The sequence below is a fragment of the Akebia trifoliata genome, chromosome 1 (assembly GCF_017979445.1).
Source record: "Akebia trifoliata isolate Shusen 1 chromosome 1, ASM1797944v1, whole genome shotgun sequence".
In the NCBI taxonomy this organism is placed as follows: Eukaryota; Viridiplantae; Streptophyta; class Magnoliopsida; order Ranunculales; family Lardizabalaceae; genus Akebia; species Akebia trifoliata.
This window is the reverse complement of record NC_141375.1, coordinates 23,854,081-23,866,726: the sequence shown is the minus strand read 5'-3', so window position 1 is coordinate 23,866,726 and position 12,646 is coordinate 23,854,081. Positions and strand designations below refer to the sequence as shown.

The window sequence follows — 12,646 nt, the reverse complement described above, 5'->3', positions numbered from 1 at the left end:
GGGGGTAAACCTAATCTTGCATTTTGTAAGGGGTAAACCTAATATCACTAATTTAAATGGATCTCTCTCTAAAATTTGCAAAAAAGAAAAAAAGAAAAGAGAGCTGTTCAACCTAACTTTTACTTATTACACTCCATTTTTTTTTTAATTATTTATTATACCCCATAAAGATTAAAATACACTCTCCAAACATTACAAAAGTTTGTCTCAAATCACAATCTCAACATTATAACACCGGTTTAAACAATTTTAGTAGTTGTTTACCAATTTGATTCAAACAAAATCTTAAGCTTGAAAAATAATTGTCTAACTAAAAAAATGTGAGAGTTTCTATTGGCTCACCAACTTTTACTTATTCTTAATCATTCACTTATTTTCTTGCATGAATTTTAGGGGTGGTTATGGGTCGGGTTGTGTTCGTGTCGTGTTGAAGTAAGGGTATTACAAAAATTTACTAAACCCAAATCCAAGCCATTTAATAATCGTATAAAAAACTTAAATCCAAATCCAACTCATTTATAAATAGGTATACTTGACTCAACCCATATATAACTTGTTTAATAAAATTGTAATATTATAGGAAAAATACCTCCCCCCCCCCCTTCTTCACCCAAATATAAAATACCATCACTAAAATTAAAGTCACACAACTGTAAACTAAATTCAATGGTGAAAAATAACTTTGTTTTGAACTTTTTTTTTTTTTTTTTTCTAAATTAATAGAATTTTGTCCTTTAATGTTATGTAGCCATGTTGCCATGTTTTTAGATGCCATAAAGTGATATGGCCGGAAAACTTTCCTTACTAACATAGTAAGAAAAGTAAGTTTTATTATTATTAGCTAAGTAAAGTATATTTGATTATCACATTAGACATACTAGCCTTATTTAGTAAGATCTTAAGTCTTACTTAGGGTCGTTTTGCTCATATGGATCACCGTATTAAAAATCAAACACCATGGGCCTGTGTGGATTGACTTTTTTAAGTACTTCTGACTTTTGCGGGAAGTCAGAATCACTTTAAAGGTGTTTGGATAAATAACTCCTAGAAAGAACTACTTTACTGTAGAGTCATTTTAGTGTTTTTTCACGGAATACTAATGGTACGACTTCTCTAAACTACTTTTGCACGGAGCCACAAAACATTGTCAAAATGACAGGATTAGGACAAGTATGCCCTTCATAAATTTTAAAAATTACAAACCTACCCTTAAAAAGGCAATTGGAATAATATTATATTACTATCCATTGATATGGTGGTAACCTTTTGATGTAACATTTGGGACAAGTATGCCCTTCATAAATTTTAAAAATTACAAGCATACCCTCAAAAATGCAATTGCAGTAATACTATATTACTATCTATTGATGTGGTGGTAGCTTTTTGGTCTAGCATTTGGGACAAGTATGCCCCTCATAAATTTTAAAAATTACAAGTATATCCTTAAAAATGCAATTAAATAATTTTTTTTATTATTATTCATTGATGTGGTGGTAGTCTTTTAGTGTAGCATTTGAATTTGGATTTCTACCTCCCCCAATTACTTACTCGTTGATTTATCTATGAGCATTCAAATCATGGTTGAAATTTTCTTATTGCAAGATTGATGTGAGCAATTACACACAAATTTACCATCTATTGATGTGATGAAAGCTTCTTCATATTTTTAGTGGTTATATATATTTGCTCACAATATCTTCTATTTGTTTATAATTGTTGGGTGTTTATATTAGTTTTTATAGATAAAAATAATAACTTTTATTTCTTTTGAAGAATAATTTGTTGATTAAAATGTTAAAAATAGTAACTGATACTTATAAGGGCATTTTGATCATTTTAACAAAATCCAAAATAGTTTTCAAATACAAAACTTTATCAAAAGTACTTCCAACAGTACTTTTCAGAACTTGCATTCAAACGCAAAACAGTTATCCACCTACTTCAGACAGTACTTCAAAAAGTACTTATGAAAGTACTTATATTCTAAGTACTTCTGGCTCCTGTATCCACACGGGTACATGTCTCTAAATTTTCATGAAAAAATAGATTAAAATAAATAAATTAGTGAGAAAAATGTTTTTTAATTCCAAACTTTAAAAACTTAATCATTAATTATTTGAAAAATATCTTAAAACACCCTCTATATTTTATAGAATTTGAAAAAATATATATATTATAAAAAAATCTTAAGAAATTCTAGCAAAAAAGATATAATTTACGGGTTGACACCTTAACCTAGACTCGACCCATATGATAATTGTGTAAAATGAGTTGACATTATTATAACCCAAACCCAATTAGACTTGACCCAAACTTACTAATTTCGTATTGAGTCGTGTTAAAATTGCCACCCCTAATGAATCTCCAGTACTAAATACGACGAAATTTCAAGTTTGGTAAACTTTTCATTTTAGTTCCCAAAACATGTAGTCTTCATTATAAAGTTCGGTACACTGTTCATTTTAATTTCGAAAACATACTATAGACACCCAAATTTGACCGGGCCCTCGATGCAAAGTGTCCAAAATTTATCGAAATCGGAATGGGTCCTAAAACCTAAACCTTCAAGAAACTCACATTTTTTTTTCAATAAATGGCCCAAGGCCCTTCCCACGTAGCCCATAGACTAAAGACTCATCACCTTTCCTCTACACTCATCAACCCAACTCAACCATAACCCAATTCCACTCAACTCGTTACTATGCCTATTCAACCCATCACCTAAGTCCATTCAACCTAACCATGGCCCGATTCCATTCAACCCATCACCTAAATCATTATATCTAAACCCAATCTTATTACCATTACTATTCAACCCACTACCCAATTATCTATCGAAGCCCAACCTATCTACCCAAACCCAATTCTCAACCCAAGTCCAACATCACAACCAATCAATTAAGATCATCAAGGTGGGACACATGTCACCACCTCAATTCACCTCCTACATCCAATTACCAATCGCTATCACTTTTTATCTAAAAACATCATCTACCTACCCCTAATCTACCATCATTATTCCCTACAAATCCACCTGTAGACACCCCAATTTGAATGGGCCTCTATTCGAAAGGGCCCAAAAATACCGATTTTCCAAATAAATGGGCCAATGGGCCTAAGTCATTGAAAAGTGACATTTTGACCAAATCGAGGCCCCTAAGACCTTCCAATGGTCTAGGAGGCCCATCAAAAGGAATCGGCTCACCCTATGCTTTCCCAATATTCACCGTGCCATTCCCAAAATTGAAAATGACGAATTATCAATAAAATTTACCAGCGGGCCCTAAAAAGCCCGATTTGCCAACACGTGACATTTTGATCAAATCAATGATTTCAAAAACCTAAAAATAAAATAAAATAAAATAAAAAAAACAAGACTTGGGATGCCTACCACACCTATCCCTTCACCGCTCCATCTCCGAATCCGAAAAAACCTAAGCCTACTTAAGGCCCATAAACCCTCAATTCTTCAAAATCTGTCTTCCTCATCTTAACCCTAACCTAAACCTAATCCCACACCACATAAAATCTAAAACCAACCTACACTCTCAAAATCCATTCCAAAATAATCCTCAACCAATCCCTAAAACTCAAAACCATTTCTAAAACCCAAGCCCAACACTACAAAGCCCACAAATCATTATCCATATCCAATTCATTATCCAACCCACAACCCACATCAACCAATCACTCTTTTATCATCAAAAGATGACACATGCCATCACTCCCTCTCACCTCCCTTATCAAACCACTCACCCCATCACCTTTCTCTAAAACATTAACTACCCACATCACATTTTCTTTAAAAAATCACATCAACCCACACCCTCCCCTAACCTACCCTCATTACTCCCTATAAACCTCCATTCTCTCAAATCAAACACATCAACCCACACCCTCCCCTAACCTACCATCATTATACCTCTCCCTAATCTACCATCATCATTTCCTATAAACTCATCTTTACAATCTAAACCTACACCCATTCTCTCAAATCAAACACTCAACCTCTCCCATCAATTAAATCTAAACCCCTAACATCCACACATCTTGTCACATGTCACTATCTCCCTCACCCTCCCAACCACCCTCTTACACCCTCCATTCTCTTAAACCAAACACCACTCAATCAATCAACCACTCTCTTAAACACCCATTATCTCATCTCACCAAACACTCCACCCAAATGGTTTGGATAAGATCCAAATCATTTGGATCAAAACACAACCCATTTACCCTCATTACATATTTACTCCTCTATTAACTCTTAATTTCATACCCCCCACCTTTAAAACTTATGCCATTCTCTACTCTCCCAATCTCTCATCCCATTATACCCCTAAACACCTTCCAAACATCTATAAAAACCCCCCTCCTCTTCCCAAAAATGGTTCCTAACTCTCACAAAAAATCTCTTACTAAATCTCACAAAAATCACGCTACTCTCTTCTCTCAACTCTCAACTCATCTCTTCTCTACTCTCTCCCACTAATCTAAAAAGAATTATACTCTCATGACTCATTAAGGACTCAACTCAAGAAGACATTGAAGAAGAAGAAGAATAAGAAAAACAAAGAAAGAAAAAGGGTGAAGCATCAAGGTGGGTTCAAAGAATACCCCCTTCCCCCCTCCTTCTCTACCCTCTACATCTTCCCTCTTCTATTCCCCCTCTTCTCTTTATTTTGTTTTAGAAATTTTAGGATGAATGGACCCCAAGGCTAAAGGTTTATAAAGGTCATTTGATAGAAATGACCCTATGATCAAGCCAAAAACGAATCCCTACTTAGGGTACAAATGCACACACGTGGCACTTTGTCTTCATTTTTGTATTTTCAATCAAAATGATCGAGTTGAGTTGAGGTCACCGCCACTTGGCGGGGAGAAAAGGGTGCCTAACATCTTCCATTTTCTCCAACCGAGCCACTTACCCCGAATCTTAAGGTTTGACTTGTCCTTATCTATCGTGAGTCACTACGAGCCAAAAATGGTAATTTTTCGAAAATGTACATCGGGTGACCATTCACACCCATTTACAATATGCATGGTGGTGACTCCAAACTTTAGTAGATGTGGCCGTCGTAATGACGAAAACCACTTTTACAATTCAAACCCACACCTATCCTTTCAAATCAAACACTCATTCTCTCTAATCAACTCATCTAACACTTTTTCTTATCTAATCAAATCGACACCCCTTTTGACACGACACCACTTCCTCCACCCTTCCCAAAACCTAATCAATTACCCTCTTATACAACCCATTCTTCTAATTAAAATCCAATCCCCTCAACTAATAAAACACTTAATCAATCAATCACCATTTTACACTCCCATTCTCTCAACCAAAAACCACTCATTTCATTCTACTTAATACTCAACCTAAATGGGTTGAAATATTCAACCCATTTAAGTCATAAATAACCCATTTAACCCCCCTTACACAAATGCCTTTCCATCTCTTTCAATTCACACACACCCCTACTCACAAACTTCAAACCATTCTATTCATTCTCATCAATTCACCTAATTATACCCCTAAAAATTACCTTCAAAATCCTATAAAATTCTCTTATCCTCAACACAATTCTCACCTAATGAAAAATTAAGAAAAATAACCTCCAAAACTACAACTCTCTACTCACTAACCATCCTCAATTCTCCCAACTTATCAACTTAACTCTCAACCATCAAAACTCTAACTCCTTATCATATCAAGATCAAGATAAAGAAGACTCATATTTTGAAAGACAAAGAAGATCAAATCAAGTTTAAGGTGGGTTTTGAAAAAAATCCCCTTTATCTCCTCTCCACTTCTCCTTTTCTACTTCTCCCCATTCTTTACATCTATGCACATACCACAAAAGGCTTGAGCTATCAAATAATCCATTTTTAATAAGGGTGCCTTCAATAGTTTGAACCAACATTGAAGTCCCTCGCTCGAGGGCACATATCGGATCTTTTTTATTTTTTTATTATTTATTATTTCAAACCAATTGATTCCGAGGTTACCACCAACGATGGAGGGAGTAGGGTGCCTAACACCTTCCTTACTCCCTAATATGGACCCCTTACCTAGATAAAAAATTGGACCAACGGATCTTATCCATACGAGAGTCACTAGATGCCAAAAAACATGATTTTTCAAAAAATGCAACCTAAATAATTATTCATACTCTTTTCTAAAAATAATGATGATGACTCCAGACCCCCCTAAAGTAGTTGAGATATTCGAAAAATGAAAATCTCGTGCCTACACATGCATTCTTCATTTTTATAATCGACGATGAACTTGTGTATTTGTCATTTTTAATATCTATGAATTCATAAATATACCAGCACATGCATGTTTTGGGAATTCAAATGAGTAGTGTACCCAAACCGGAATTTGAACGTAAGTTGTGCACGTTTTGGGAGTAATCCTTATTTTAATTGAATAGTAATAAGTAAAATTTGGGGTGCCAATAGCAACTCTCAAAGAAACCTCTACGTTAAACCCTGCTGCGGCTTCTCTTCTTGCTCTCTCAAAATCAATCAAATAGTTGTTCTCAAATAGAGATTTATCTGAGAGACCAAAAATTATACCTAAATCCCTCTTTGAATAGCGTGAAACAGAGATTCAACAATTTTATCTTGCAATGGCAGAGAATATGATTTGCCATGCTTGTGAAAATCAGGGTTTCGATTGTATAGATGGATTCTATTATTGCTGTAGATGTGGATCTCAAGCAGAAGACATGGCTGAAACAGGCGTTGCTGATGAAGATTTTGTAGATAAAGGTAACAATCAGGGCGCTATCTACTCATTAGGGCATCGTCGCACCGTACATGCGATCAAAACCGAACCCATAAATCTTATATCTCAGTCCGAAACACAAGATTCACAATTCTGGAGAACCCTAACACAAACCCAAACCCTAACTGGTGAACTCAAAACCCCTAAAGAACAAGAAGAAGATGATGTAAAACCTTCTGTACCGTGTGATTTTGGTGGAGGTGCTGTGAGGGTTTCGTCTTTGAGTTCGGAGGATTTTTCTTCGGAAATTCGTGCTAGGTATATTATAGGGATTCAATTTATGGTTCAGTTCCAGTGTAAGGCTCTGGTAGAGAAATTCGGCGTAAGTCCATTAATTTGTGGGTTGGCTGGTGTGATTTGGTTGAGATTCGTCGCGGTGTCTAGGGTTTTTGATGAAGGATGGGCGGACCAGATTGTTGAGGATTCAGAGGTTCAGAGACAAGGCAATTATCAGTACTTTCATGATCTCTTTTCCTCCTCTAATCTTTATTAGTTCTTTTATAATTTCCATTATAATGCATCTATTGTTTTATAGAAATTGATTATTTTATTTTATTTATTTTTGATGTTGAATGTGGAGGTCTCTATTGGTATCATGGTTTTAAATCGCGTCCGAGACGGAGACAACTCATCCGATACGTCTTGGTATCATCCACCTACGAGATGGATAGACAAGTCATATCGGACGAGATTTAAAACCCCGGTTCATTTTTCTCATTGTTTAATGAGATGACTCAAATGTATCAGAAAACTCGTCCAAGACAATTCGGTCTCGTTCATGGATGAGACGACAAAACGAGTTTTAAAACCATGATTGGTATATGCTTCCACGTTAATTGTCAATTTACTTGCTAAAAATAAAAAAAACCTTCTCATTAAAATTGTTTCTATTTACTAGTGAATTGTACATTGTAACCTATATAACAATAAGATGATACTTTAGGGTTTTGCCCAGCCAAACATGTATTGACGTTCACCCTGAGGTACAAGGCACTGATAAATTTTTGTTTGATGATTTTCAATAAGGAAATCTCTTATAAAAGAAAGCTGATGTTGTTGGGTAGATTTATGGTGTTCTGAAATGCTCTCTATCATTTTTGCATGTTTCTTCCCTTATTTTGTTTTTTGATACAATCTGAGTCAATATAGCTAATAATAATTCCAAATGTTTCTTGCCTTATTTGGTTTGTTTGATAAAATCTGAGTCAAAATAGCTAATATATATATATATTTTGATGATGGGGGTCTTAGACCAGTAAGCCTGACTAGCAGGGTCGAGGTAATTGGTCTCTTAGAGCATCATATCTCACTCAAATCCCCCAGGTACATGCAATACCCACAAACCACACATACTAGGTCAGCCTGGATAAATCCATATGGGTGACCGACGAGGGGGTTTGAACTCAAGACCTCTCCCTTTTTGGAGGGAGTCCCTAGCCACTATGCGCAACACTCATTGGTTTAAAATGTTATGTTATAACATGTGCACAGAGATATCAGTGTTTTGGGCTTTTCTGAGATGACATGTCAAAAACCCTCTTATTCAATAATGTTTTGGGATTCAAAGATCTTATCTTCAGATTGTTTTCTGTTAGCATGATAGATTATGTTGGGGCTTAGACCCATAGTTCAGTTGGTTTGACGTCTTGCACATCAATTTCGAGGTTGTGGGTTCATGTCCAGCTTACCCATTAAAAGAAGATTTTGTTGAACCTAAGCTTGTCTTCAATATAGAAGAGCTGGCACATTGTTTTCTATTAGCATGATATATTTTGTTGGGCTTAAGTTTGTGTGGGTTACTTTAATTATCTGTAAGGTTAATTTACGTCATTTCACTGAAAAGATTGAGTTGATGTTAGTCTCTTTGTTGGGGTACCTCCAACATTTTTACAGTAGAGGGTGGTAGAATTCTATTAAGGTGTGTAGTTGTACTTTATTCTGATAAAACCAGGGATGCATGCATAGTCACACTCGCTCTAAATTTGGTAGTATAGAATGAAACTGTGTGTCATATACATGTCCTGCATCAAATGATGGTAGGAGTGCATGGAATCTCTGCTAAATGTTTAAGGAACATATCAATGAATCATTTGTTTTCCATGTTCAATACACATTGAAGCCCACTGTGCCAGAGATAACCTTTTAGAACGAACTTTTCCTTTTCATTTGGAACTTAGCCCAGCGGAGGAGAGATTTGATACACAAAATATAACATTACACTATTAGGTCATCTTGTTTCTAAAACCGAGTCTTATTAGATACTTATTTAGCCAAAATTTTAGAACTTGCTTTTTTTCCATATGACAATTTTCTTTTGCAAGCTATTTTGTGTGTGTAATTATGAGATATCCTATAATATTATTGGATCTTGATCACATGGGAAAGCTGATTGAAAAGTGACAAACTTGGAAGTGCTTAAGCTTTGAGGAAGAAGAGTGTTTTAAGCACATTTCCAATTTTTAGTCGTTTTTTTTAAACATTCTCTATTTATGGTTGCTGATGTCTGCTTGAGAAATTTGTAAGGTGTTGTAATGCTTCTCATTTATTCTATTTTTTATTATATTTTCTGCTTATTAAATACCTTCTCATCATTGATTTCAGGAGATTCAAAAATACGCCAGCCTAAGGTTAAATTCAGGTCCGAACCTCATAATATACACGGTGAAAGGGCAGTAATGATATGGTTTAGATATTTGAGAAAGAGAATACCCATATCTTCTTCTCTAGCGGTTACTTTTTTGGCTTGTCATATTGCAAGGGAGGCGATCCTACCAACAGACATAGTCAAATGGTCACTCGAGGGGCAGATTCCATATCTGAATTCTTTTGTTGACATCGAAAAATGTTTTGGACGGCCTTCAAGTGCATGCCCGTTGAGTTCAAGTTTCATGTTTAGGCCTTTTCAAGTTCTTGGATCAAAGGAATTAGAATCACAAGCAGGTTTTGTTGCTCAACAAATAGGCTTGCACCTTCCTTCTGTGAACTTCTACGCAATAGCTCGCCGCTATCTCGAACAACTCTCTCTCCCAGTTGAAAAGATTCTTCCACATGCATCCCGCATTTATGAATGGTTAATGCCCCCGGATTTGTGGTTATCGGCAAACCGACATAGGCTTCCAACACGTGTTTGTGTGATGTCAATATTAATGGTAGCCATAAGGATTTTATATAACATAAATGGTTTTGGTAAGTGGGAGGCAATGTTGTCCAGCTCCGGTGTTTCTTCTTCTTCATGTCACCAAGTGGAAAAATCTATTTCGCCGAGCAAGCCCGGGAAGAAAATTGATGATGTGAAGAGGTGTTCTCCTTCCAGTAATTTGCATGAGATGGGTACAAGAACAACTCAAGGAGCATCACATATTCAGACTTCAGAGTTTGAAACTGCAGAACTGCTTGCCCACCTTGAAACCACATATTACAAGATCTGCGACACACAAGGTAATGTCCTCAAATATAGTTTCAAAGACCTATGTTAATGTCTTTGAGAAACGTTGGTTGTCTTTGTCATTCGTATGTTTTAAGGAAGTTTAACTTATCAAAAAAAAAAAAGGAAGTTTATGCTCAGGAAGGGCAAGTTTTAAATTTGATGATGTTCCTCTTTTGCTGACAGAATATTCGAAGGACTTACCGACATATCTCAAGTTCTGTAATGATGTTGTTTTTTCGGGGCTAACAACATTGCTTGAGGATAATGAAGAAGAGAAGATAATAGATCAGTTATGGAAATTTTATGAGAAACAAGAGGTAATTTATACTCCATTAACAATAATGTGTCATTAGGTTTTTTACTGCTCTCTAGATTTCTAAATGTTGGACCCCACAATGTTGCATTGGCTAATGATTAATTTGCTTGGGAAGAAAAACTAAGAAAAGGTGTTGGATAGAAAAATATCCACGTTCAAGATGCTATCCTAATAAATTATTTTACTTTTGTTTAGGTGCCATGGACAATTTTTTCTCTATTGATTATCTTCTATCATCATTGTCATCTATGCCTTATCTGTATTAGTTGGGAATTGGGGATGACTACATGAATCCAATTTCACGCTAGTCTCTCTGAAGATACATAAGGCATGCGTCTTCATATAGTTTTGTTTTTATTTTTGGCCTTTCATGTGCCCTAGTTATAGTCAAACTTTGGACCAAAGCACTTCCTAACCTATGTTAGAAGGACGCAACACTTTTAGGATATTTTCTATGGATCTACCGCTTAAACAATGGAAATAGTAGATAATCATCTCAGTAAATCAGTTAATTTTGTTTGTTATCAGCCTTTGTTGAATATGATGCTCAAACCATCTCAATCCCCCATTGGATCTACTTCAACATTTTCTTGAATGTTTTGATTTGTAATTTCTTCTTTTCTAGTGTTTCATTCATCCTCATATCTTCCATGCAAAGGTGTTAAGTTGGTACTTGAAATGATTCAGGTTAATGGTTTATTAAATGATTCAGGTTTAAGTTGATTAATGGTTAAGGTGCATCTATTATTGTTTCATGTATTGATATTTGTCCATCTTTGCATTTTCAATGGTAAGTCACATTTGATGCTTCTACTAGATATGACTCTTGCCTGAAGTCCAATTCCCTTTTCAAATTTCAGGATTCCGAAGCAGGAACGAGTTGCAGTAGAGGCTCGAGCCTAAAGAGACCAAGAGATGAAGAATGCGTCCCTAGTGTCTCCATGGGTCACAAGAAACCTCGAGGTGAAGGATTTCGTTGCAGTGCTACCTTAGATGAAGAAACTCTAGGCCTGGATGATCGCGTAAAGCGAAGTCTGGATAGAGACGGTGGTGGTTCAAGTCCACAGGAAGACCAAATTCTTGAACCCGGTGGTGGTATTTCGACAGGTTCTCTCAAAGACAAAGCCCTAAGACGATTGAAATCAAACATGGAGGAAAACATGTTTTGTTACATCCCTCCAAGGGTCAACCTGAAGAGATTTGATTATCTTCACTATGTAAGGAAAAACGATGGGGGAAGTCGGAGTTATGTCGCTCATGCAGATTACTACATATTACTTCGCGCTTGTGCTCGTGTTGCCCAAGTTGATGCCCGATACATGCATGCAGGGATGCTAAAATTAGAGAAGAGACTCGCCTGGATTGAAAACCGAATCGATCAAAGCTTGCATGTTTGGTGCCAAAATCCTTCTCCCGAGTCCAATGATGATCATGGGGATCCATCACAGGATATGGATGATTCCCTTGATTTTAGAACTACAAAATTATGATTTATTCTTTTGTTTTTCATATGTTGTTTATTAGGCTATATTATTTTTCAAGAAAGCTGTATGCTGTAACATCCATATGTTGAAACCACATCACAAAGGTGAGATCAGAGCAAAAGTTAAGATTAAACGTTCATCTCTCCTCACTACTTGAGATCCATTTTTGACAAGTGAAACATATAATATTTGATGATTATTTTTTCCTTAATATTACTTGGGAGTTCATTGTTTTTTAAAACAGTTGTGAATCAAATCATAATTATAATTAATCTTGCAATATAGAGGCTACTTTTAATTAATCTAATACAAAAGGCTGTGAGTCTTCAAATGAACCCACAGGCCACAACCTGCTATCAATCCCAAATAATGTAAGATTTTGTCTGTACTTCCTCCTTATTTATACAAGACTTAATATTGAATGAGATTGAACAATTAATTTGTTGATACAATCGTTATTATAAAAATCAATTTGTTCTAATATAACAAACAATGTAATTTTTTTAAAAACTGAAATAATGATAATTGCGGACCATTAGAAACCTTGACATGGATTGATTTTCCAATTTAATGTATGATTTGAATCATCCTTTTTACGCCCCAATACAAATAGGAAGGATATATGC

General features: G+C 35.6%; 1 protein-coding gene across 2 annotated transcripts; it reads left to right on the top strand.

Annotated features, from left to right (window-relative positions):
* Positions 1 to 6,513: 6,513 nt before the first annotated feature.
* On the top strand, positions 6,514 to 12,243 carry MEE12 (maternal effect embryo arrest 12). Of its 2 annotated transcripts, none has more exons than XM_086444506.1 (4): positions 6,514 to 7,236; positions 9,395 to 10,231; positions 10,404 to 10,537; positions 11,397 to 12,243. In XM_086444506.1, the coding sequence occupies exons 1-4, from the start codon at positions 6,636 to 6,638 to the stop codon at positions 12,024 to 12,026; spliced, it is 2,202 nt and encodes a 733-aa protein (XP_086300632.1). In that variant the 5' UTR covers positions 6,514 to 6,635; the 3' UTR covers positions 12,027 to 12,243. The 2 variants fall into 2 exon arrangements, with proteins under 2 accessions (XP_086300632.1, XP_086300633.1); XM_086444507.1 differs by having other exon boundaries at positions 7,048 to 7,246; positions 11,397 to 12,241.
* Positions 12,244 to 12,646: the final 403 nt, after the last annotated feature.